The 27,656-nt window shown below is 44.5% G+C and overlaps 2 protein-coding genes across 4 annotated transcripts in view; both read left to right on the top strand.

The window, feature by feature from the left end:
• The window catches only part of LOC141095821 (CTD small phosphatase-like protein), a 52,541-nt gene extending 48,100 nt beyond the window's left edge, over window positions 1-4,441 (top strand). For both annotated transcript variants that reach the window (XM_073582162.1, XM_073582161.1), the window contains one exon: window positions 246-4,441. In XM_073582162.1, coding sequence (XP_073438263.1) covers window positions 246-371 — 126 coding nt within the window. In that variant the 3' untranslated portion in view covers window positions 372-4,441. The remainder of the gene's footprint in view (window positions 1-245) is intronic.
• A 9,173-nt stretch (window positions 4,442-13,614) lies between these two features.
• LOC141095820 (anterior gradient protein 3-like) lies at window positions 13,615-27,227 on the top strand. 2 transcript variants are annotated; one of them, XM_073582160.1, is made up of 9 exons: window positions 13,714-13,737; window positions 14,153-14,282; window positions 15,463-15,573; window positions 15,670-15,733; window positions 19,379-19,431; window positions 21,730-21,806; window positions 22,334-22,397; window positions 25,046-25,129; window positions 26,161-27,227. In XM_073582160.1, the coding sequence occupies exons 2-9, from the start codon at window positions 14,213-14,215 to the stop codon at window positions 26,208-26,210; spliced, it is 573 nt and encodes a 190-aa protein (XP_073438261.1). In that variant the 5' UTR covers window positions 13,714-13,737; window positions 14,153-14,212; the 3' UTR covers window positions 26,211-27,227. The 2 variants fall into 2 exon arrangements, with proteins under 2 accessions (XP_073438260.1, XP_073438261.1); XM_073582159.1 differs by lacking the exon at window positions 14,153-14,282 and having other exon boundaries at window positions 13,615-13,737.
• Window positions 27,228-27,656: the final 429 nt, after the last annotated feature.

Here is a 27,656-nt window from a genome sequence, read left to right as displayed (position 1 = left end):
AAAGATGATTCGTGATTGGTTGGTGATACACACACACACACACACATTCACTTTTATATATTATTTCTTACTGCTTATTACATTTTGTTCATTTTTTTACTGTTTTATTACTACTACTAATTATGTGGGGGGTTTTTTTTTAGATATTTCTACCACTACCATCTATATTTATTTTATTTTTTCTACTTTTGTATCATTGTATTTATTTATTATTTTATGCATTTTGTTTTTTTCCCCTCCTATAGGTGCCGGTGCAGTCTTGGTTTGATGACATGTCGGACACAGAATTGCTCGATCTGATTCCTTTCTTCGAAGGGTTGAGTAAAGAAGAGAACGTTTACAACCTGCTTAACAAACTCTGCAATAGGTAGCCCTTATGGAGCGCCCCTCGAATTCTTTCATTCGGATTCCCATTTTCCCTCTCTTTGCTTCTCCACTTCTGCGGTAAATGCTTGAAGGAAGACTCCGAAGATTCATCTGGTGCCACAGCGGAAGAGGTGGACGCCATTGTTCTTCCCAGCAGGCTCTAGCGGCGATGAAGACCCCTACCCCCTATACCGCCATTTCTAAAAAAAAAAAGGCTCAGTCTGCATTGGGGCAATTTTTTTTTTTTTTTTTAAGGTTGTTTTTGACGGACTTGGAAGTACAAAAGAAAAAAAACTTAATATTTTTAGAAAGCGCCTTTCACTAATTTTCATACAATGAATAAGAACTTTTCAGGCTTTTATAAAAAAAAAAGACAAAAATAAAAAAAAAACGCCAAATGTTTAAAAATTTCCAACGGATGTATCCTCCTCCCCCCCCTCCCCACGCTTGGTTATCGTTGGCCACTATGCAGACGTCCCCCCCCCCCCGCGCCTCCATCCTTTCGGGGCAGTTGACCTGTCCTGGGGAGTGTGACTATTTTTGCTTCCCACCTCTCTACAGAATGAAGTGCCTTTACAAACGTTTGACTTAAAATAGAAAAAAAACATTTTGTAACACAAACTACAAAAACACTTTACAAATCTGTTCTCTTTTTTTTTTTTTTTTTTTTCTCTTTTTACCGTCTAGCAAAAGCGAACAAAACTTTATATATAAAAAACTGTGGTGACACTTGGCTCTTCGCCCTACAGGCCTGTACAGGCCGCAACTGGTTACAACACTATTCTGATTTTTTTTTTTATCTTTTTTTTTTTCCCCCTCCGTATCTGTCATTTCGGAGGAATTGCTACATTTTCCCCCTTCCCTATCATCCCTTTAACAGTTGGGTCATGGCTGATGTACATTTTTATTGGGTTTTGTGTGTTTTGTTTTTTTTTGGTTTTTTTTTCCCCCCGCCTGTAAAACTTATTTTTTTGCTTCTATGTATTCAAAGCTCCAGTTTTCGGCTGGGGGGGGGGGGGAGGGGGCCACAGACCCTTTTTATAGCGCTGCTTTTCAATTTTAACTCTGAAGCTACCGTCCGGAACACTTAAAGTTGCATCCAGCTCTCTTGTGGACTGCAGCTGTCATTTAGATGGACTGACATCTTTTAAAAAGTTCCCCAAATGACCAAAGCCTTAAAAGAAATGTCCACCATAAACTTAATTTTTTTATTTTTTTTATTTTTAACAGCGATTGGAGTGCTTTTTGTATCCCTGATTTTAATCTTTTGATACTGAGTTTCAATTCCACTGCATAAAATATTTGCTTTCCTGAGGCCACCACTAGAGGGAGCTCACTGTATACAGTATCAATGTGAGCTCCATCTAGTGGTGGGTACAGGCAGGTACAATTTTGTCATTCGACTCTATGCAGGGGATTTGGAGCTGTGTGTCAGGATATTTAAGGCCTGACCGTTATAAATGCACATTATTATTTGACACAGGGAGTTGGGTAAAAAGATGGAGAGTCAGTCGCTCTACACACACATTAGAGAAAAGTGAGCCGGACCGATGAGCAGCGACGTAAGGGGGGCACTTCTACCCCTACACAAACACACAACAGTGAGTGTAGTGGTGGTCTCACATGCTTGCTACCACTCTTTCCACATAGGTGACATGCTGCAGTACCGACAATGACCGCTACATTAGATTTTATTATTTTTTTCCCCAAATGCATGTATTTTTTTGGCTAATGACCATTTTTACAGTTGGATTTCATTGAATGTTGCACCCTTTGCTTTCCATAGCTCTTTCTATTGCTGACTGAAGAATGAGTTAACTAAGAATTAGTCAGTGAGCTCGTTTCAACGGTCCAAGACGAGAGCTTGTAACTGTCTCTTTTTATTTTATTTTATTTTTTTTTTTAATTTCTCGGCTGATTCTACTTTGTGATGTGAAGGAAATCAAAAAGTCAAACGGTGCAAGATTTTTAAAGGAACCCAACTGTAAAAATGATTTTTAGCCCCAAATACATGCATTTAAGAAAAAAGCAAAGTCTCCCCAAATGTGGAGTACCCTCCTTTACCGCTTCATTGATGTGAACAAGTGCCATGATATACTGAATTTCCCCAGCAGTGGCCACCTCGGCAGTGGCGGGAGTAGTCAGGTGGACTGTCCAGATCTTGCATCCCTTTTAAAGGGATATTCTTACAGACGATGCCATAAATGTCAGATGGATGCTGTGTGTTTTTTACTGTCATGGAGAAGTGGCTGCGCTGCTATCTTGATTTTGGATCTGGAGACAGGCGCGGGTGCTACAGACCCCCTATCTGTCAGACACCATTGCCTAAACCTGTAAAGATTTTGCAACTGAAGTAAACTGACTTTTATCATGCACAATTTTGAAAGTTTGTAAAATCTTAAAGGGATTGTCTAGGGTTAGAAAAAGAAAATCTGCTTTCTTCCACAAATAGCGCCACAGCTGTCCAGGAGGTTGTGTCTGTTATTGCAGCTCAGTGAAGAGAATGAGACTGGGCTGCAATAACGAACCCTGCTTTACTAGAGAGAGACCCCAGACCCTGAATTATGCAGAGGTCAGGGGGGCGGAGCATGACCTGGCTGTTGGAGAGTCCTTGTGCCATGCTCCGCCCCCCTTAGGCCATAGCTGTGTCAGTTTGATCGTTGTCAGTTTCTCCTTTGGCAACATTCAAATCAAATTTGAAACATTCTACGGTAACCATGGCAGCGTGCACTCTGTTGCTAAGAAACAGCTGAGAGAATTGTGAAGGTTTGTAAAAATGAAGCTCCCTTTAAACTCCTATTTATTGAGCAGATTTTTTTATTCTTATTTGTCGGACGCTTTTGTGTTTTGGATTATTATAACAGGTTTTATTTCAGAACTGCTGCTGCTGTACAGTCTCCTCCAAAAAAGAAAAAAAAAATGATGTTGACCACCGGCTGTCGAAACTGTTCTTTGCCGCCGTGCCTAGGCTTTGAGTGTGTTTGCTGCAGGCTGGAGCAGTGCACCATGCGCCCCCCCCCCCGCGATCAGCGTCCATCCCCTCACTGTCAGTCTATGTACCGTTGACAGCTGCTTCCCCCCCTTCTGTACAGCACTTAGCTGCAACCAGGGCTCTCCAGCTCTGTAACCCTTTAAGGGCATGCTGGGAGTTGTAGTTTTGCAGCAGCTGGGGGGTTTCTGATTGAAGGCCATCGCCCTACAGCCTCCATGCCATGTGTATTTGTTCTCAGGAATACACATCTTCCATTTCCAACGTTGCCAGAAAGCGTTTGCCAGTTGTGATCGCAGCATCTGAAATGAGGTATAAATCTACACGCGGTGCTGAGTTGTTTTTTTTTTCCACATTTTTTGCTTCCTCTAATCCCTTCCAAAGATGCATTCACGATGTAAAATCCCTAACAACTTGGATTTTGTTCTGCATCCTACAAGGAGACTACAACTGCCAACCTGCCCGGGAGGGAGCAGACCAGGTCCGGGCTGTTGCTCCAATGCTTTGATCTCTGCTGTGTTACATTTCGATACATCTAGTTTCTGCTTTAGAAGCGACATTACCTTTATTACATAAAGCAGAGACGAGAAAAGCAGCCGAGGACAATGTGAACGCAGCTTTGGATGTGATTGGAGTATATGGTGTAATATAAGCCAAGTTATTTCTCAGTTCTATGTAGGATTTTAAACTCTAAAATTTACCAAGAACTCGACACTGGGAAACCTGCGGCTCTTGGGTCATCGCGGGGCTTATGAGAGCCGTTCTCTGGGACTTGTAGTTCTACAGGAGGCAGAGGGCCAAAGGTTGCTCATGTCTGGCTTCATCTGATACATCACTTGGTCAGCAAACAACTTAAAAGATACTTTTTTTTTTTTTCTTTAAGTTAGTTTTTTGCTACATGGTCTTCAGATTATTTTTTTTTTTGTTATAAATTGCTGAATTTGTCGATACTGTTTTTGACTCCTGGAGATTTTTTTTTTTCTACTTGGTCGCCATTGTACTGTTTTCGATTTCCAGCGTTTATCAGTAAAAGTCTTGTTACCAGTATCATGATATTTGTAATAAAGCCTGATGGTGTATACATCACTCCAAGACATTCTGCTCTTTTTATCTGTCCTTTTACACATAAACTGTAGTAAACCGTGATCTCGTCGTCTTCATATCCCACAAAAGGTAAAACTTAATGTCCTGCAAATCCACCCATTTTCATGCTCTTGCCGCTTGATTAGTATTCTGCCAGTACTGTAGGTCCTGGGACTTCCATTTCTTGCATTGATCCTGTGATTGCTCTATGGTTTGCCTGCCATGTAGTTCGCCCTTCTCCTTGCTTTGTGTAAAACTCCTGCTGCCCCTTCCTATAATCCATCCTGGTGCTGCACACGGTTTACAGGTAGTGGGCAACAAACTACAAGGAGGCGCCTTGTGCCGGCACAGGGGAAGGATGTGGCAAAGAAGAAAGTTACTAATCTCCGTGAGGGAAAACGATTGGATCAGAAGAACCCAATATTTCCAAACCTTTCTGCAATGACAGGCAGCCGAGATCTTAAACTGATAACAATTGAGACACTGATTATATTACACATGTGAGTGGGAATTTGGGCTTCAGCCATCAAATGTCAGTGGTGGTCGCCCAATGCAAGACATCTTTATCCCTTGGAAGTGCAATGAAAAGGTTCAGTCAATGGAAGGAATGAAATTTGAACCCCTTTTCTATGCTACGTTGGACGGGTTCACACAGAAAACCCCCGCGGGCCCCCCCGAAAAAAAAGAAAAATGGAAAACTCTCGTAATCCGTGTGCAATCATTTTTATCATTTATTTTGCGACGGCAGATAATAAAAATGTACAAGATTAGTTACAGTTTCCTATGATGAAGAAATAAATACAATGTGTCTAAAAAACGGATCTTATACAGTAGATCCCTATGGAATGTTGTTTTTTTTTTCTGCACAGCCCTAGACTTGAATGGACGAATCTGACCAAACAAATGGAAGAAAGTAGATCACAACTGAAATTTATTTTCCCCATGTAGATTTGGTTTGTGATAAAGAATTGCTTCCCTGCCCCATTGAGTAACATTGATGTCAGAGAGGTTCACAGTGAGCACTCAGACTGAAAATGCGCTTGTGTGAACTTGGCCTTTTGGTGACAATTCCTCTATATTGGCTCTTGGCACAGAATATGCTATGTACAAGAATATAACTATTATAATACTGCCCCTATGTACAAGAATATAACCACTATAATACTACCCCCTATGTACAAGAATATAACTACTATAATACTGCCCCTATGTACAAGAATATAACCACTATAATACTGCCCCTATATACAAGAATATAACTACTATAATACTGCTCCTATGTACAAGAATATAACTACTATAATACTGCTCCTATGTACAAGAATATAACTACTATAATACTGCCCCTATGTACAAGAATATAACCACTATAATACTGCCCCTATGCACAAGAACATAACTACTATAATACTGCCCCTATGTACAAGAATATAACTACTATAATACTGCTCCTATGTACAAGAATATAATTACTATAATACTGCTCCTATGTACAAGAATATAACTACTATAATACTGCCTCCTATGTACAAGAATGTAACTACTATAATACTGCTCCTACACTCCCTGACAGAAGTTATGTTGCTTATCCGTGTTTTGTAAATAAAAGCTTAGAACCTGACGTTAAATTCATCCATTGGTTGTATAAATTATTCTTTTGAAAGCTGAAACCCTCCGGAATGTGGTTTAGGTTAAGAAAATAAATTGGCATCAATGCAGAAATATTGATCATTTAATGGACACAGAATGGTCAGATTTTGGCAAGAGGAAAGTTTTTTCAGCCACAGCAAGTAATGTGATATTCAAACAAATAATTAACTTAAAATACAGATATATGTTGCATAACATTGGTGAGTGAAGTTGTGGTGCTATTGGAATCATTTATATTTTGTGTGACTTCCATGAGCTTGAAGGACTGCATCCATGCGGTTCAACAATGATTCATACAATTTATTAAGGAAGTCATCAGGAATAGCACAGAATGCAGTCTTACATGCCTCCCAGAGTTCATCTAGATCCTTTGGTTTTGTCTTCCAAGCTTCCTCTTTCATCCTACCCCAAACATGCTCAATGATGTTCATGTCCGGTGACTGGGCTGGCCAGCCCTTGAGCACCTTGATCTTTTTTGCCTGGAGGAACTTTGTTGTAGAGATGGATGTATGAGATGGAGCACCATCCTGCTGCAGAATTTGACCCCTTTTATGATTTGGAATATAAGAGGTAGCTAATACTTCTTGATATTTTAGGCTATTGATATTGCCTTCCACCTTGCAAATGTTTCACACATCCCCATACTGAATGTAACCCCAGACCATGATCTTTCCACCACCAAATTTAACTGTTTTCTGGGTGTATTTTGGATCCATACAGGCTCCAGTAGGTCTCCTGCAATATTTGTGGCGGCTGTGGTGTAATTCTTCTGAAGATTCATCAGAGAAATCCACCTTCTGCCACTTTTCCAGCATCCATCTGTTTAGCAGGCTGTGGGACTTTGCAAATACCACACACAGTTTTTTATTTGCCTTTTGTTTAGTGCTGGCTTCTGGGCACTGATTTGACCATGGAGGCCGTTTCGAGACAGAATCCTACAAACTGTTCTAGTTGACACAGGGACTTGAGGTGACCAGGCCTGTTGGAGCTCTGCTGCTGTGGAAGAGGGGCTTGCTTTGGATTTTCTAACCAACAAACGTTCCTCCTGAGCAGTTGTCTTGCGGGGTCTGCCGGACCGGGGCTTGTCAAACACATCTCCAGTCTCTTCGAATCTTTTTTTTTTAATTCTTTGTACTTGACGCTGAGACACATTAAAGGTGCCAGCCACCTCTGCAGTGGATCTGGTCTTCAGCCTCTTGATAATCCAGGCTTTGGTCGCAGGGTCGATTTTTTGGTATGTTGTCAGAGCTCAAGTTGCAGCTCAAGTGAAGGTCTGGGGTGCTGGGTTTCTTTTTATATACACCCACTAATTAACCAATCATTTACTGCACACAGGTGAGGATGTAAGCTAGGATTGGGTGCATTATATGACCAGGCAACAAAACTTTCGTCTTGCCAAAATCTGACCATTCTGTGTCCATTAAATGATCAATATTTCTGCATTGATGCCAATTTATTTTCTTAACCTAAACCACATTTGAGAGGGTTTCAGCTTTCAAAAGAATAATTTATACAACGTGTTACAGAACCACTCTGCACCCAGAATATGTTGTGCAGTTATATGTATGTATAATAGGTTCCATGTTAGATGCATGTTCCTAATGCATCAGTTCACAGGCTGGGCCCCTGGGCAGAGGGGACACAATATTCTCCTTTTGTCCGCCCTGCCCCCACCTTTGTAATTCCCACAGTAAACATCGGCAGGCTCCGGCCACCTGCGGCTTTTCTATTGGCCTGCCCTCTGTATCTGTGTGATATATTCTGTGTCCTGTGAGTAAAGTGTTGTCAGACTGGAAATACACGGAGAAGCAGTGATCTTTTATATGCGCCCATGTAACCAAGGAATTCCAGCCAGCGTAATTCATTCAGACTCCAGCCAACGCAGAGCGGACCTCCGAAAACACGGGGTGGTACTGAAAGAGGTACCCCAGCCTTGGTAGACCCCGTTACACTGGTGGCAGCGGCGGGATATGATACCCCTTCTACAGGAGGAAAGGAATGAATAGAAAACAACTACCAGAAGTTAAAGAGGACTACATTAAAAGCTCTGGTGGAAGCCCGAGGGTTGATCGCCAGCAACAAAACAAAAGCGGATTTGAGAGCAGCCATCATGGAACACGACAGTGCAGCGCCCCCCAATGTGAACGTGGAGGAGACCGAATTCCAGAGGGAGGTAAAGAACAGACTGGCGTTCTATGGCCCAAACCCTGCAGTATAGATCATACGAGAGGTGATGGCTGATGTGCGTACTGATCTGAAGGAAAAGATGGCCGAGCGGACCAGGATAGAGCTAGCCAAGATGGAGATGGCAGAGCGGACCAAAGTGGAGCTGGCCAAGATGGAGATGGCAGAACGGAGAGAGCAGGGGGAGCTCTGGCCTTCGACCAGGTACCTTCAACAGTAAGCCACAAAAAGATCCAGTATAATGCCTTCCGACAGTTGGGGGAGACAGAGGAAGACATTGATGGCTTTCTGCAGGACTTTGAGCGGCAGTGTGCCCTTCATCAAGTGAAGCCGGAGGAACAAGTTCAGATTCTGGCCAGCAAGCTGACAGGCCGGGCAGCGGACGCCTATCGCACGGTACCTGATGAGGACTGTATGGACTATGAGCGGATCAAAGAAGTGATCTTGGCCCGGTATGCGCTGACACCAGAGGCCTACCGCCAAAAGTTCCGCGGACTTATAAAACGCGTAACCGATACCCACGCTGAATGGGCCTGTAAATTACGGCGGTCACTGCTACAGTGGGTACAAGGGAGCCAAGCAACCACTAAGGAGGATGTCCTCCAGCTCTTCCTGTTAGAACGATTCTTTAATGGACTAAACCCCGAGACACAGGAATGGCTTCGGGACAGGCGGCCAGCGACTCCTGAGGAAGCCGCTCGTCTGGCCGATGAACATCATGATGCCACGAGGCCACAGTTGTCCGGATCAAAGATGGTCACTAGGGGCCCACCCATGGACCTGGAGGTCCCCAAACCACCGAAGATTGTAGTGGGACCAGCTAGAAACCCGGCCTACCACAGTCCCCCTGGGGCGCGATGCCACACCTGCCGTCAGCTGGGCCACCTGCAAAGACAATGCCCCAACCGGACTCGGCATACCCAGTGGCCAAAGGCGGGAACAGCTACCTTCAGCAGGGCTGCTGTACACTGCTACCAAGGCGAAGCTGACCCGGCATTGGGGGCTACGACTAACCAAGGGGTGGACGAGATGGAGGAAGTGCTGCATGAAGTAGACCCCGTGCAGGCAGCCCGGGCAGATAATCGACAACAGCATTGACAGGTCGTGTGGGTTAATGGGAAACGTATGCAGGGACTAAGAGATTCCGGAGCAACTTTGACCCTTGTGAAGCCTCATCTCGTCCGGGACCAAGAGAAGACGGACCGGACAGTGGCAGTCCGTATAGCAGGGGGAGCCATACATTGACTGCCCACTGCCAGGATTCACCTGAGCTGGGAAGTTAGGGATGGCCTTGTTGAGGTCAGCTTGATGGAGGATTTGCCTGCAGACGTCTTGCTGGGAAATGACTTGGGGCCCATGTTGTCTGTATTCTCGGTGGCCCCTCTGGCTGAGACCTATCCTGTGACCACCCGGAGACAAGCTCGAGCTGTGGAGGCGGAATCACACTCAGAGGAGGCTCAGGTAAGACATCCCAGCCCTTCACGTATTCCCATAGACAGACACATTTCTCGGGCCACCCCAGATGAATTTAAGAGGGAGTTACTTGAGGATCCTTCATTAGAGGTATATCGTGGGAAGGCACAGGAGGGGAGAGGAGTACTGGAAGGGGAACAGTTTGTATGGAAGCAGGGACTCCTCTACCGGATCATGGAACAGCACCTCACAGGGACGAGCCCCACTATAAAACGACAGCTGGTAGTTCCCAAGAAGTATAGGCAGGAGTTACTGCGAATCTCTCATGATATACCCTTGGCCGGGCACTTCGGCGTCAGTCGCACCAAGCATCGTCTGACACAAAACTTCTTTTGGCCGGGGGTAACCTATGATGTTCGTCAGTACTGCCAGACCTGTGACAGTTGCCAGCGCATTGGCAAGAGGGGGGATCGATGCAAGGCCAAATTACGCCCCCCTCCCCATTGTGGAGGAACCATTTAGCCGAGTAGCGGTCGATCTGATAGGGCCGTTAGCCAAACCCAGTCCGTCCGGGAAAAGGTATACATTGACAGTGGTAGATTATGCCACACGGTATCCAGAGGTGGTTGCGTTACCTAACATACTGGCAGAGACGGTGGCGGCCGCCCTGCTCCAGGTGTTCTCATGGGTTGGATTTCCCTGGGAGATTCTCGGACCAGGGTACCCAGTTCACAGCAGAGGTGACCAACCGTGGAAGCTGTGCGGTGTAAAGTCCATTAGAAACGCCCCGTACCACCCGCAAACCAATGGGTTGTGTGAACGCTTTAATGGGACATTAAAACAGCTCATTGGGACTTTTACCAGGACCTACAGGGACTGGGAGAAATTCTTGCCACACCTCCTGTTTGCCTATCGGGAGGTGCCCCAAGAATCCACGGGGTTCTCCCTGTTCGAGCTGGTATACGGGAGACGGGTAAGGGGACCCCTAGACTTAGTGCTAGAACACTGGGAAGGGGAGGGCCTCATAGAAGGGGTACCTATTGTACCCTATGTGCTGGAATTCCGGGACCGCCTACAGGAGGTGACCCAGGTTGTACGTGAGAACCTGCAGGCAACACAGCGGCGCCAGCGCGTATGGTACGATCAGAGGGCCAGAGAGTGCACCTTGGAAATAGGACAGAAGGTTCTGGTGTTAGAGCCCACTAAGCAGAATAAGTTTCAAGCTGCATGGCAGGGGCCCTACCAGGTAGTGGGGAAAATAGCCAACACAACCTATAATGTCGCCGATTGTGACGACCCCAGGGTTATCCGCATGTTCCACGTGAATATGCTGAAGCCCTACCGGGAGCGCCCTGAAGAGGTAGTGGCCATCTGTGCACCTGAAGCAGAGGATTTAGCCGGACTTCCCTTGCCAGATGTCTTAGGGGAAAGGACTCAGTCTAAAACATGGGGCCAGGTACACTTGGGTGAAGACCTATGGCTCCGGGAGAGACAGCAGGCAGAGGCGTTGTTGAGGCTGTGACAGAAGATGTTTTCAGAGAGACCGGGGTACACTCGCCTGGCACAACACAAGGTTGAGTCCCAGGTTCAGACCCCTCTGCGACAAAACCCCTTCCGCGTCCCTGAGTCTGTACGAGAGGGGATGCGACAAGAGATACAAGAGATGTTGCGTTTAGGGGTCATTGAAGAGTCAGATAGTCACTGGACATCCCCCGTAGTGTTAGTGCCCAAGAAGGATGGGACTACATGGTTTTGTGTAGACTGTCGTAAGCTCAATGAGAAAACAGTGACGGATGCATACCCCATGCTGCGTGTGGATGAGTTGTTAGACCGGTTAGCGGGGGCAAAGTATTTGACCACCATCAATCTATGTAAAGGCTACTGGCAGATTCCCCTTAGTCCTGACGCTATTCCCAAGTCGGCATTTGTCACCCCGTTCGGCTTATTCCAGTTTCGAGTTATGCCATTCGGGATGAAGAATGCCTCGGCGACCTTCCAAAGGCTGGCTGACCGGCTTCTGGATGGTCTCCAGGACTATGCTTGTACCTACCTGGACGACATCGCCATCTACAGTGCGACATGGGAAGAGCATCTAAATCACCTAGAGACAGTATTGAACAGGATCCACCAGGCCGGAATCACCCTGAACCCAAACAAGTGTCACGTGGGCAAAGCAGAGGTTCAGTATTTAGGGCATTGGGTGGGAAGTGGGAAACAGCGACCAGAACCAGCCAAGATTGAGGCCATAGCCAAGTGGCCCATCCCACGCACTAAAACCCAGGTCATGGCGTTTCTAGGGACAGCAGGGTATTACAGGAAATTCGTTCCCAATTACAGCAGCGTAGCCAAGCCCTCACTGATCTGACCCGTAAGAACCAACCCCGCCAGGTAACCTGGACCTCAGAGTGTAAGGAAGCCTTCCGCCAGCTAAAGGACGCCCTCACAAATACCCCTGTATTGGCCGCACCCGATCGAACTAAACGTTTCCTGGTTCACACAGACGCTTCTATGTTTGGATTGGGGGCAGTAATGAGCCAAGTCGGGCCGGACGGCCAAGAACACCCGGTAGCTTACCTGAGTCGGAAACTACTGCCCCGTGAAGTAAGCTATGCGGCCATCGAGGAGTGCCTGGCGGTAGTATGGGCACTCAAGAAGTTGCAACCATATTTGTATGGACGATGGTTTTCCCTCCTAACGGACCATAATCCCCTAGTCTGGCTTAATCGGGTCTCCGGAGACAACGCCAGATTTCTGCGGTGGAGTTTAGCCCTACAACCTCTGGACTTCACCATCCACCACAGACCCGGCAAACAAAACGGTAACGCCGATGGACTAAGTCGACAAATGGAACTTGTACCAACCCCATAAACTTCGGTCATCCCCAAACCGATCCGTGAGGATCAGACTGTGTATGCCGATCGCGTCGCTGAAAAGGTGAGCCGTGTTACAGAACCACTCAGCACCCAGAATATGTTGTGGAGTTATATGTATGTATAATAGGCTCTATGTGAGATGCATGTCCCTAATGCATCAGCCCACAGGCTGCGCCCCTGGGCAGAGGGGACACTATATTCTCCTTTTGTCCGCCCTCCCCCCACCTTTGTAATTCCCACAGTAAACATCGGCAGGCTCCGTCCACCTGCGGTATGTCTGGCCTGCCGCTTTTTTATTGGCCTGCCCTCTGTATCTGTGTGATATATTCTGTGTCCTGTGAGTAAAGTGTTGTCAGACTGGAAATACATGGAGAAGCAGTGATCTTTTATATGCGCCCATGTAACCAAGGAATTCCAGCCAGCGTCATTCATTCTGACTCCAGCCAACGCAGAGCGGACCTCCGAAAACACGGGGTGGTACTGAAAGAGGTACCCCTGCCTGGGTAGACCCCGTTACACCACCAATGGATGAATTTAACTTCAGGTTATAAGCTTTTATTTACATCACATGGATAAGTGACAGAACTTCTGTCAGGGAGTGTATAGCGGTAATCCCACTGTGCATAGTGCAGTATTCTGCTAGGTTTATCTTCTTTGTGATCCGGCTTCTTCTCTACCGTCCTGGGTCACATCACCTTTATTTCCCAGCACTTTATTGTGTGAGGATTTCTGTATTTTTATGTGATGTTTCCGGATACAATAAGTCTTGTATCATTTCATCTGCCGCCTCCATTGGATCAGGACTCCCTGACCGCATACAATGGGGCGCACACAAAGCCCACTTTTCTCCTCGTCCCCCTCTCCCGCACCCTCTGTGGGTTGAGTTTCCCTGCAGGCAGCCCAGCCCCACGTACCTGAGCCGCACACACAAGATCCTTTTAGCTTTTTCCTAATTTAATGACATCCGATCTCTGCGCCCGGGAAGAGCGGACTCGTGAGAATCGGCAAGAACAAAAAAAAGAAAAAAAATCTTGAATCTTTTTCTTTCAGAGGACACTTTATTTCCTTGTTGCTATGGTAATTTGTAGGCGGAGGTCACCTGTCCAATGTGCACCTATAAAGCAATCTTATCTGTACGGGGGTCAGTCGCTGAGCATACCAGCGGAGGCACGCCTAAGGGTAAGGCCAGAGAAGGATTCACTTATTTTTATTTTTGCATATTTTTATTTGCAATTTGTATCATTTATCTTTCTTTCTTTCGTTGCAAATGATACTTAGCAACTCTAAACTGCTAATCTGCTGGGATTTGTAGTTCTGTCGTTTAAAGGCGACAAGTAGAAGGGGAGGTTTGCAGCCTGTGTCGCCCTTGTTGTAAGGAAACGTATAGAATTCTTGGTAACGTTCTACCTGCGTAGATACTTTCTAAGCTTCAGGTTCTTTAAATATTGAGACTGTCGTTTTCTCTTATTATTACTTTGGATGTGGGTTGGAATTGATTTAAAGGGATTGTCGCCTTTCTAAAAATTTTGTTCCCTGCGCTATGTTTGCCATATGTATATATTAGAAAAAAAGGTATTTTACTCTCTGGCCCTAGGTCCAGCGCGGAGTCGCTGATGCTGCGCCTTGTATTGGTGCGCTCTGCCTACAGGGGTAGATGCTAATCTCACTGATTGGCTACCGTCAGTGGGAGCTGCGCCAGAGAATCAGCGCTGGACCTGGCTTTGGTGGGTAAAGCACGGCTGGGGTTTTTTTTTTTTGGCTTTTTTTTTGGCTTGGTGAGTTATATTTTCTGAAAAGCGACTTCCCATTCAATATAGAAATGGAGCCGGACTCTTTTTTTGAGGGTTTCTTATTTTTTTTAAAAAAAAATTTAAATTCTCTTTTCCTTGCGGTCGGCGTTGCCGTTTTATGTGCCAAATTATTCAAAATGTATGCCCATTGTTCTTGAGTTTTGAGCCAAATTTAAAATGCTCTTTATTTTTGTTTCTTTTTTTTATACATTTCATAGTCCTATGTTCCACGAAAAAGTTGCAAAATTGCACAAATATTTCATCAGTACGTTAATCACTTTTTAAGAGACTTCAATTGATGGTTTGGCTCCAAACATCTGGAAAACGAAAAGATAAAGCTCGGCCACAAAAGTTGGACGTTTGTTAAAAAAAAAAAAAAAAAATGGTTTAAAAAATTAAGTTGCAAATTAAAACCAAGGCAAAAACATCAAAAACTGGACAAAAACGCAATAATGAATCAGACTCCTAACGTTTATTGAGAGGTTATATTTTCGGGTTCTTTTAAAACTAAATCTTATTTATTGTGTAAATAAAACTTTCTAATATATTTTGTTTCTTTTCCTCGTTTTCGAGATTTTGCTGTCAGTGAATGAGGGCTCTGCTGTTTCTATACAGGCAGTAATCCTGCACGTATCTGGTCCTTCCCTCAGCTGAGAAGTGGATACAATTGTATCCAGGGTAGACCATGCTCTGTGAGCTGAACGCGGCAGCGCAGATCTCTCTGCTAGTTCGTTACAATGTATCAATGCGGTAAAGATGCAGCCTGAAGACCCGCCCCTGAGGATCCTTTCAGCATCGCCCACTTAGTAAAAACCATAAAAGTTAGCACTAAATAGCCCTATACTCTGGCACCGTATGTCAGGTTTATAAAAAGAGGTGGCAGCAGATTCGGGGGTCTGCGCCCCGTTACCTCACTGCGCTTACTTTAGATTTCCAATGGCGCAAGTGCAGGTAGAAGGTGCTGCGTATCTTTATGGAGGCGGCTGAGTGACGTGTGATCAGATACCCCGCCATCTGTTGCTGGGCCTCTCTAGGAGCGATATTTCTGTGTGGGGGCATAGAGGGGACGGGGGGTGGTCTAATGAGTAACGTTCGGCCCGTCCTCTCGTTTCAGGAGACGCAATGTACCTGTCATCGCTGGCCGCCATGTCGCTCGTCCTCATCACGTTCTCCTCCAACGTGGCAACCGAGAAGGAAATCCGCCCCCCACAGACGCTCTCGAGAGGTCCTGAGTCTCCAAACTGGAAATTACAGGGTTAAAATACATTTAAAAAAAAAAATCCTAAGACATTTGGCTCATTTTTTTTGTGTCTTTTTCTAGGTTGGGGAGATGAGATCACCTGGGTCCAGACCTATGAAGAAGGGTTGTACAATACCAAAAAGAGGTATGAAGGGGGCACCACTGGTGCCAAACCGCACTATTGTAGATGTGCTTAAAGGGTCTGAACTCATAATGTGCACCTGTGAATGAGACGGCACACCATCAGGGGGCGCACTACAGGGGGAATATCCTTAAGGCCCGATTCACATTCACAGGTATGAGGCCCATGGCCGCTCAGGTCATTATTGGACCGCGAAGCACAGATACATGAATCTTGCCTTAATGTGCATTAAAGGGGATAATAGCGGCCTCCAGAGGTGACGTCTGGACCTCAGGTTCTGATTGGCACATGCCTGTCCCCGACCTTTTGAAGGATCCACCCATATAGGAGGTGATGGGGCAGACATGTGCTGGGTGAGGCGCCCCCTAGAGGCTCGAATAATGCTCCCATCGTAGCATGTAGGTGTCAAAAGTGTAATTATAGATTTCTCCACCAGATGGCGATGTTCTGTTGGTTTGTAGAACAAACTTGGGAAAAGTTAATGAAAAAGTTACTAAAATCGCGGAGTGCGGAGTCCGGACCCCAGACTGATGCCCTAAAAATCCTAACACCCACAACCGCCCGGTGCTAATGTCTCGAGTATCTCCTTGTCGCCAATCGGCTGCACAGAGGATGGACCAATAACGAGCCATCGTATCAATGTACATGACTTACATTAACCCAATCATTGCCCTAGCCCACCAGGGCTGTTAACATTAACCCAATCATTGCCCTAGATCACCAGGGATGTTACTAATAACCTATTTATTGCCACAGCCCACCAGAGTTGTTACCATTGACTTACGCTCTGCCCTTGCCCACTGGGATGGTACATGAAGGAAACCTATCTTCTTGCACCCCATTAATACTTATGGTTATCATAGAGAGGGACCAGTGTATAAACCAAAACGCAGAGTTCTGCGAGTGACTGCCTTTGTATTACAAGAGAGGCCATTAATCCGGCTGAACCAAGATTTCACTGCCAAATTCCCGGCAGAATTTTTTCTTTCTTCGCCTTTTTTCAGAGAATATGAATGATAACACCAAACCCTTTTCTCCACTCATGGTTAGTGGTTAGGTGAAGCCATTTATTGTCATACTACTGTGTTTTCTCTTTTTAAATCATAATGACAACCCAAAACATCCAAATGACCCTGATCAAAAGTTCACATACCTTGGTGATTTTGGCCTGATAACATGCACAGAAGTTGACACAAATGTGTTTGAATGGCTACTAAGGGTAACATCCTCACCTGTGACCTGTTTGCTTGTAATCAGTGTGTGTGCATAAAAGCTGAGTGAGTTTCTGGGATCCAGACAGACTCTTGCATCTTTCATCCAGCCACTGATGTTTCTGGATTGTGAGTCATGGGGAAAGCAAAAGAATTGTCAATGGATAATACGGGAAAAGGTAGTAGAACTGTATAAAACAGGAAAGGGATACAAAAAGATATCCAAGGAATCGATAATGCCAGTCAGCAGCGTTCTGTGATTAACAAATGGAAAATCAGGGGCTCTGTAAAAAACAAAACCATGGTCAGGTAGACCAACAAAAATATCATCCACAACTGCCAGGAAAATTGTTCAGGATGCAAAGAAAACCCACAAATAACATCAGCTGGAATACTGGACTCTCTGAAAACTAGTGGTGTGGCTGTTTCAAGATGCACAATAAGGAGGCACTTGAAGAAAAATGGGCTGCATGGTCGAGTCCCCAGAAGAAAGCCATTACTGCACAAATGCCACAAAGTATCTCACCTGTAATATGCAAAACAGCACAGAGACAAGCCTCAAAAGTTCTGGAGCAAGGTAATTTGGAGTGATGAGACCAAAAGTGAACATTTTGGCCACAACCCTAAGTGTTACATTTGAAGAGAGGTCAACAAGGCGTATGATGAAAGGAACACCACTCCTACTGTAAAGCACAGAGGTGGATCGCTGATGTTTTGGGGATGTGTGAACTTCAAAGACACAGGAAACTTGGTCAAAGTTGAAGGAAAGATGAATGAATGCATTATCAGCAAATACTGCTGTGCATGGGACATACTCGGACGTTCCAACATGTCAACGATTCAAAACAGTAGGCCAAGTCGACCTGTCATTGGCTACAGCAGAACAAAATGAACGTTCTGGAGTGGCCATCTCAGTCTCCTGACCTCAGTATCATTGAGCAACTCTGAGGAGATCTCAAGCGTGCAGTTCATGCTAGACAGCCCAGGAATTTACAGGAACTGGAGGATTTTTGCCAAGAAGAGTGGATAGCTTTACCATCTGAGAAAATAAAGAACCTCATCCACAACTACTACAAAAGACTTCAAGCTGTCATTGATGTTAGAAGGGTAATACACAGTATTAAGAAATGGGGTTTGTGAACTTGATCAGGGTCATTTGGATGTTTTGGGTTGTCATTATGCTTTAAAAAGAGAAAACACAGTTTGACAATAAATGGCTTCACCCAACCACTAACCATGAGTGGAGAAAAAGTTTTGGTGTTACAATTCATATTCTCTGAAAAAAGGCCAAGAAAGCAAAAATTCTGCCGGGTTATGTAAACTTTTGAGCACAACTGTATATACCCCGATACAGTCACTGCCAACTTCACAATAACAAAAATAATTACTAGCTGCCACGTCAATCATTTATACAGGCCGATTGGACACCTGTTACAAGAAGCGTTTGGGTCAGGGGTGCGGTTTACAGAATAAGAGGAACAAAGCTATAACATTTTATATAATAAATCCAGACAAGTAGGCAGTGTTTATAAAAAAAAATATACAAGATGAAACAAAATGGGAACAAAGCAATACAATACATACAATTAGAAAAAAAGTAATGAAGAAAGTGAATAGCTAAATCTGATGTTTCAGAAATGGCTCAGAGCGTAGCAGAGGGGGGTACTTCTTAGGGAAAAAAAAACGGACAGAACCTCAGCAAGCTTCACCTTCCAGTACTGACAAAAACTAACCTCTGATTTTTATTACCTCAAGGTTATGCCCACATACCTCCCCTTGGGGAGCTCAGATGGGAGCTGGTCGTGGGATGTGCTAGGTCTTTAGACGTTTGAGATCCCAAACTACAGGATATCTTCAACAATGGAGGTCCCAGGCGGGAGATATCGTCATGTTTTGCATCACAGTTTTACCTTTCTATAAGGATGAAACATGGCATGGATAGCATCATCAATATTAAGCTAAAGGGGTTAGACTGGCCTTTCATTGGTATAAGTGAATATGTTATGTTTCTCACTGCACCATGACACCAAAGATATATCTCCCATAAATATTGGATCGATGCAAAGCCCAATATTCATCACTGGCTCCAGAGAGTCAAACAATTTCCTCGAACAGAGGAAGCTCTTGTCTCAGGAATTGTATTTCTCTGCCTCTTGGTATATGGATCCCAGACTTGATGTCTGGTTCTCAGAGATCCCTTGTTGTAATTACGTGTTCACGGCAGGAGGTTCTACTTCAATGGAGGTTGAAGTGTCACTCTTTCTCACCTCCCCAGTTGTAATTAATCCCATATGTTCAATGTCAAGGTGATATGTCCCCTCCGGGAAAAGGTCTTTATGGATTTTGCAATTTTTATCTAGGACAATAATGAAAATAAATGATCACTTCACTTATTCTTTTGTATGGAGTGGACCTGACCTGTCCTGTTCTCTTGCAGTAACAAACCCCTTATGGTGATACATCACTTACAAGATTGTCAGTATTGTCAAGGTAAATCTTCTATGGAGAAAACATTTTATTTGACTACTAAAGTAATTCAACTGGAAGAGATAATTGTCTAATGTACTAAAATCAGTGCCAAAATTTATACGGAAATCATTCACAGAAAAATGAAGTAAATATTGTGTGTACTTGTTTCATTACTGATCCTGAGTTACATCCTGTATTATACTCCAGAGCTGCACTCACTATTCTGCTGGTGCAGTCACTGTGTACATACATTACATTACTGATCCTGAGTTACATCCTGTATTATACCCCAGAGCTGCACTCACTATTCTGCTGGTGCAGTCACTGTGTACATACATTACATTAATGATCCTGAGTTACATCCTGTATTATACTCCAGAGCTGCACTCACTATTCTGCTGGAGCAGTCACTGTGTACATACATTACATTACTCATCCTGAGTTACATCCTGTATTATACTCCAGAGCTGCACTCACTATTCTGCTGGTGCAATCACTGTGTACATACATTACATTAATGATCCTGAGTTACATCCTGTATTATACTCCAGAGCTGCACTCACTATTCTGCTGTTGCAGTCACTGTGAGCATACATTACATTACCAATACTGAGTTACATCCTGTATTATACTCCAGAGCTGCACTCACTATTCTGCTAGTGCAGTCACTGTGTACATACATTACATTACTGATCCTGAGTTACATCCTGTATTATACCCCAGAGCTGCACTCGCTATTCTGCTGGTGCAGTCACTGTGTACATACATTACATTACTGATCCTGAGTTACCTCCTGTATTATACCCCAGAGCTGCACTCGCTATTCTGCTGGTGCAGTCGCTGTGTACATACATTACATTACTGATCCCGAGTTACATCCTGTATTATAATCCAGAGCTGCACTCACTATTCTGCTGGAGCAGTCACTGTGTACATACATTACATTACTCATCCTGAGTTACATCCTGTATTATACTCCAGAGCTGCACTCACTATTCTGCTGTTGCAGTCACTGTGAGCATACATTACATTACCAATCCTGAGTTACATCCTGTATTATACTCCAGAGCTGCACTCACTATTCTGCTAGTGCAGTCACTGTGTACATACATTACATTACTGATCCTGAGTTACATCCTGTATTATACTCCAGAGCTGCACTCACTATTCTGCTGTTGCAGTCACTGTGAGCATACATTACATTACCAATACTGAGTTACATCCTGTATTATACTCCAGAGCTGCACTCACTATTCTGCTGTTGCAGTCACTGTGAGCATACATTACATTACCAATCCTGAGTTACATCCTGTATTATACTCCAGAGCTGCACTCACTATTCTGCTGATGCAGTCACTGTGTACATACATTACATTACTGATCCTGAGTTACATCCTGTATTATACCCCAGAGCTGCACTCGCTATTATGCTGGTGCAGTCACTGTGTACATACATTACATTACTGATCCCGAGTTACATCCTGTATTATACTCCAGAGCTGCACTCACTATTCTGCTGTTGCAGTCACTGTGAGCATACATTACATTACCAATCCTGAGTTACATCCTGTATTATACTCCAGAGCTGCACTCACTATTCTGCTAGTGCAGTCACTGTGTACATACATTACATTACTGATCCCGAGTTACATCCTGTATTATACTCCAGAGCTGCACTCACTATTCTGCTGTTGCAGTCACTGTGAGCATACATTACATTACCAATCCTGAGTTACCTCCTGTATTATACATCAGAGCTGCACTCACTATTCTGCTAGTGCAGTCACTGTGTACATACATTATATTACTGATCCTGAGTTACATCCTGTATTATACACCAGAGCTGCACTCACTATTCTGCTGGTGCAGTCACTGTGTACATACATTACATTATTGATCCTGAGTTACATCCTGTATTATACTCCAGAGCTGCACTCACTATTCTGCTGGTGCAGTCACTGTGAGCATACATTACTGATCCTGAGTTACATCCTGTATTATACTCCAGAGCTGCACTCACTATTCTGCTGGTGCAGTCACTGTGAGCATACATTACTGATCCTGAGTTACATCCTGTATTATACTCCAGAGCTGCACTCACTATTCTGCTGGTGCAGTCACTGTGTACATACATTACATTACTGATCCTGAGTTACATCCTGTATTATACTCCAGAGCTGCACTCACTATTCTGCTGATTGCACTTTATTGCCTCTCATTGCTGACCCCCATCAGTGTAGGGTATATGACACATAACGACCATTTTAACCCTTTGTGTGAATTCGTAAACACTGTACATTGTTCCATTGTTTCTCTCAGCCCTGAAGAAAGCGTTTTCTGAAAGTGAGGAAGTCCAGACACTGGCAAAGGAAAACTTCATCATGCTGAACCTCATGGTAGGAGATGACTTCTGCATTGTCATGTACAGAATGAGAGCCATTGAATAGGAGAATGGCGCCACCTGCAGCGCATTTTGTCACTTTCCCTTTAATGGAAACGGTAACGCATTATCCTCTCCCCTTTTGTAGAATCCTTTAGCGCACTCCTACTGGAACATAAACAATCGTGTGATTTTTTTATTTTTTTTTTTTTAAACACCATCCCACCCCCCCACCCCTTCCCCCAGAATTGCAAAAGTTTTGAGTGTACTTCTCCTCCCTGAATGCAGGGGGCAGCATTTAGACATAATTAAAGACATGCACCCATCCTTCACATTTGCATGCATAACCCCATTAAAGTCCCACAAATATATAGGTCTGGTGGGTGGTTTTTGCTGGGTGTAATTTAGTTGTTAACCCTATACTAGTCTCTAATTCTGGAAGTTTTGATTCTCATAAATGTGGGGTAATGGGGGTAGGAGGGAGATGTTTCTGCATGATCTCTAATGTCAGATTGACATTAATTGTAAGACTTAATTTTCCAGCACGAGACGACGGATAAAAACTTGGCGCCTGATGGTCAGTACGTGCCCAGGATCCTATTTATTGGTGAGCAGAAACCAAGACTCCATATTAATAGATAATTTTTATCAGATTACTCGGTATTAGGTGAGAATACCCCTTTAATCACTTCTCCAACATTTGACTTACTGCTTTGTCCAGTGTCGAGTGCATGTGCACAGTATATAGCAAGCTCCAGAACTGAGCCCAAGTGCTGGTGACCAGTATATAGCAGGCTCAGGATCTGAGCCCAAGTGCAGGTGACCAGTATATAGCAGGCTCAGGATCTGAGCCCAAGGGCAGGTGCTCAGTATATAGCAGGCTCAGGAGCTGAACCCGAGTGCAGGTGCACAGTATATAGCAAGCTCAGGAGCTGAGCCCGAGTGCAGGTTCACAGTATATAGCAGGCTTAGGAGCTGAGCCCGAGTTCATGTGCACAGTATATAGCAGACTCAGGAGCTGAGCCCGAGTGCAGGTGCACAGTATATAGCAAGCTCCAGAACTGAGCCCAAGTGCAGGTGACCAGTATATAGGCTCAGGAGCTGATCCCGAGTGCAGGTGCTCAGTATATAGCAAGCTCCAGAACTGAGCCCAAGTGCAGGTTCACAGTATATAGCAGGCTCAGGAGCTGAGCCCAAGTTCATGTGCACAGTATATAGCAGACTCAGGAGCTGAGCCCGAGTGCAGGTGCACAGTATATAGCAGGCTCAGGAGCTGAGCCCGAGTGCAGGTGCACAGTATATAGCAGGCTCAGGAGCTGAGCCCGAGTGCAGGTGCACAGTATATAGCAGGATCACAAGCTGATCCCGAGTGCAGGAGCACAGTATATAGCAAGCTCCAGAACTGAGCCCAAGTGCAGGTGACCAGTATATAGCAGGCTCAGGATCTGAGCCCGAGTGCAGGTGCTCAGTATATAGCAGGCTCAGGAGCTGAGCCCGAGTGCAGGTGCACAGTATATAGCAAGCTCAGGAGCTGAGCCCGAGTGCAGGTTCACAGTATATAGCAGGCTCAGGAGCTGAGCCCGAGTGCAGGTGACCAGTATATAGCAGGCTCAGGATCTGAGCCCGAGTGCAGGTGCTCAGTATATAGCAGGCTCAGGAGCTGAGCCCGAGTGCAGGTGCACAGTATATAGCAGGCTCAGGAGCTGAGCCCGAGTGCAGGTGACCAGTATATAGCAGGCTCAGGATCTGAGCCCGAGTGCAGGTGCTCAGTATATAGCAGGCTCAGGAGCTGAGCCCGAGTGCAGGTGCACAGTATATAGCAAGCTCAGGAGCTGAGCCCGAGTGCAGGTTCACAGTATATAGCAGGCTCAGGAGCTGAGCCCGAGTTCATGTGCACAGTATATAGCAGACTCAGGAGCTGAGCCCGAGTACAGATGCAAAGTATATAGCAGGCTCACGAGCTGAGCCCGAGTGCAGGTGCACAGTATATAGCAGGCTCAGGAGCTGAGCCCGAGTGCAGGTGCACAGTATATAGCAGGCTCAGGAGCTGAGCCCGAGTGCAGGTGCACAGTATATAGCAAGCACAAGAGCTAAGCCCATTCCATCTCAGGCAAGTGCTGGCTGTGCTCTACTGCTGTATCTGCATCCTGCATCAGCGATCAGAGCCAGCTACTATCACTGCCGTCTAATATCTTAAATTCCGCTCTCAGTCCAGGTTCATAAAGTGAAAATGACGAAAAGATGTTTAAGAACAAAAATTGCAAAAACATTAAAAAAATCTGGATTAAATCGCCCCTCTTTTCAATTAATAAAGAAATGTTAAAAATAAAAATATTAGGTGTATCAGTCTGACAAAATGTAAATTTACTGTAATTAACCCTTGAAAGAAAACATAAAAGTGCCAGAATTGCTGTTTTTTTAGCCACTACGCCCCTCCTCCCCCTCCAGGAAAAATGCAATAAAAAAAATATCAAAGCTTCGATTTTTTTTTTTTTGTTACAAATTATTCCAATAAACTACTGCCCTCACTACTGCTTCTCCATCAAACAGAAAAGTAAAAGACGCTACGAATCCCAGAAAATGGCGACACAAACCAAGTGTTATTATGTGGGGTTTTGTTTGTTTTTTCCAAATATTTGAATTTTTAATGACTGAATCGCACGGATCGGGGAAATCCCACATACTAAACGCTAAAAAAACAACACCCCAACATACAAAGAAAAGAAAGTTTGTTTGTTTTCGCCATTTCACCCCATTGGAATTTTCTTCCGGTTTCCCTTTACATTCTGTATATAAGTGAAAGGTGTCTTTCAAAACTACAACTCGTCCTGCGGGAAAAAAAAAACCTCGTATGGCTGTGTGGATGGAAAAAAAAAATGCAAAAGTTCTGGTTCTTGGGGGAAAAAATGAAAAAGCGAAAAAATTAAATTTGAAAAAAATCGCCTGGTCGGTAAAGGGTTAAACATGCGGAATACGAGGTTGATACATTTGTTGCAACGTTCTATAACTTTATTGCTGCACTTGTTTCTTTTTAGAAACAGATTCAATATGTGGCAGCAGGTGACCCCCGGAGGGAGGAATGTGGGGCTCACACCATGTGGACATGCGGAATGGGCCCCTCATTCTCCAGGGGCCCCATGACTGCCTTTTGGTCTCTCATGCATGGGCAGTGACAGTTGCCATCTTTTTGCCTTGCCGTGAGACGTCACTGATCATAGGGTGAGTGCTCACGGCGCCGCTCTGTTCTTCTTGCAGATCCCTCCCTTACGGTCAGAGCCGACATCACCGGACGTTACTCCAATCGGCGATATACGTATGAACCCCAGGACGTGCCCCTGTGTAAGTCATAAGTAACATCATCTGTCACATCCCAACCCTACAGCATAGTTACCATAACTCATGGTTCAATGTTACAGACTTCGGAGCTGCATTCACAATTCTGCTGATTGATTGCTTGTGGAAACAGTCAGTATGCTCATTGTCAGGCGCCATCCTGACAGCTGCTCCTGTATTGCAGGGGAGCAGTAACCTCAGTCAGATGATTCTTACATCTTCATAGTGTTCAGATATCCAAATTTTTAAAGGGACCATCAGCCCAAAAATATTGAATATAAAGGTCAATATTTCTTCTTGACTGTCAGCTATTGTTCTATGATAGTAGCCAATTTAGGACTTTTGTAGTCCAGCTCAGTGTTATTATTGGACTGATAACCGTGACCTATCGAATACTTTAAAAGTGGGTATTTCCCTTTAAGAATGCGCCTGCTGTCAGTGAACGGAGACCTCCTGTCCCTGGTCAAGTCACACGTAGTACTATGTACGCACCAGGTAAAGAGTCTAGATACTAACAAGAATGTTTTCATTCCCTGACCGCAGGCAGAGATGATGAAAACTGATTTGCAAAGTGATATTTAAAAGTTGGATAAACTTTTTTTTTGTGAAACAAATATAAGAAAATTCTTAAAGGGGAAATTAACTTTTTATTTTTTATTTTTTTTTTTTTTTGTTTCAGCCGATGCCTTCATTGTTTGGCTTTGCATTTTGACCCCTAACGATTTCCAAACTTATTACATAGTAAAAGACTTTTTTCACATTGAATAAATGACTTTTCTCAATGCCCCACCCACGAGGAGCGGAGCACACATCTCATCTTATATTTACCCACAGAGCAGATGTTTACACTGTGCTTAATGCTGCCCCCTGCTGTGTGTAAAGCATCTTTCATGAGAAGTCGGGGAAGAGAAGAGACAAATAATCCCAGCATATATTGTCACTACCCATTAGCCATTGACGACTATCGGTAAAAATTGAGTAAATGAAGGGAACAAGTATCCAACAAAGTGTATCTAATCCTTGTTCATTTTTCCTAGTGATAGAAAACATGAAGAAAGCGTTACATCTTATTAAGCCCGAGCTATGAGCCACCACACGGGGACCCATCTCACCAGAAATCCTGTTTTCGCCGGTCTCTGTGAACCCCATATTGTTTTTTTGGTGTCATGAATAACTTTTCTTTTCAGAAAGGAGTAAACGGCTTATGATGACATTTGCATTTTTACCATCTGAAGTTTTTTTTGGGAGAAAAATCTGATTAGTATGACAAACACTCAGGCGGCAATAAGATTATATATAGTATACAGTTTAGCTCCCTCTAGTGGTGGATGCAGGCTGATTCGATTTATATTTACTGGTATGTTCCAACAAAAGGCATTTGCTGCTATCCTGACAGCTGGGGGTCTGACTTCTCAGACCCCTGCCAGTCCTGAGAATGAGATACCACAGTCCCATTGTGCTAGTGAAGCTTTAGTGCACATGTATCACTTCAGTAGGACTGATGGAAAGATTAGTTTCATAAGTTAGAGGGGTATTTTCATGTTATACAATTGCTTTGGTTTGCCAGAATGAAAATAAGCAAGTTTTCAATTGACTAGCTTTTTTTTCTATTTGCTGTCCTTCTCCTGCAGAGCTTTTATCTTTCCAAAGTCTACAGCTCATTTCCATGGAACTCATCGAGCAGACCTTGGTGGAGTGTATGCAGGTAGTTACAGCCAAGGACAGGAGTTAACTCCTAACATCCCAGCCACCTCTCTGCAACCCATTGATTTATATACAGCTTATTTGTTCTCCTCCCTCTCAGCTCCTGACAAGTTGCTGTTCTAAGTTTTGCAAAATCCCCAGCCCCCAAAATCGGGCTGTTTCCAGAGCAGGTCTCCTAAACAGGGCTCTGACTTTCCCGAGCTGTGTGTTTGCTCAGATTCCCTGTTACCTCTATGGATGAATATTTCCTTGTTTCGACCAAACTCCAAGTCATAATGCTTGTCATAGACAAATGTCTCCACTTATGGCGTGTCTTACTAATCAGATTTTTCAAATGGTTCTTTCTGTGAAGTTTAGGGGAAAAAAACAACAAAGGTAAATAAAAATATTTAAAAACTCATTCTTGTACAAATGAATGGAGCAAACAATGACTGCAAGAGGAAGGGACCATGGCCTCCTCTTCATTTCACAAAAGTTGGGGTTCAAAGGATTCATTATATGCCACACACTGGTATGCCCACAGCAGCGCGTCATCCACAAATAATCCCCATAACAGCGCGTCACCCACAGATCCCCCATAACAGCGCATCACCCACAGATCCCCATAACAGTGCGTCACCCACAGATCCCCATAACAGTGCGTCACCCACAGATCCCCATAACAGTGCGTCACCCACAGATCCCCCATAACAGTGTGTCACTCACAGATTCCCCATAACAGTGCGTCACCCACAGATCCCCTATAACAGTGTGTCACACACAGATCCCCCATAACAGTGTGTCACACACAGATCCCCCATAACAGTGCATCACCCACAGATCCCCATAA

This window comes from Dendrobates tinctorius, unplaced genomic scaffold (genome assembly GCF_039654945.1).
Source record: "Dendrobates tinctorius isolate UK_male_01 unplaced genomic scaffold, ASM3965494v1 ptg000070l, whole genome shotgun sequence".
Lineage (NCBI taxonomy): Eukaryota > Metazoa > Chordata > Amphibia > Anura > Dendrobatidae > Dendrobates > Dendrobates tinctorius.
This window is presented reverse-complemented; position numbering and strand designations above follow the sequence as displayed.

What these genes read in the sequence shown, in the direction of transcription:
- LOC141095820 (XM_073582159.1), top strand. Translation starts at nt 13,665, where the DNA reads ATGTGCACCTATAAAGCAATCTTATCTGTACGGGGGTCAGTCGCTGAG. An exon ending in CCCACAGACGCTCTCGAGAG is followed by an intron (nt 15,574 to 15,669) that starts GTCCTGAGTCTC and finishes GTCTTTTTCTAG; the next exon opens with GTTGGGGAGATGAGATCACC. An exon ending in ACCCCAGGACGTGCCCCTGT is followed by an intron (nt 25,130 to 26,160) that starts GTAAGTCATAAG and finishes CATTTTTCCTAG; the next exon opens with TGATAGAAAACATGAAGAAA.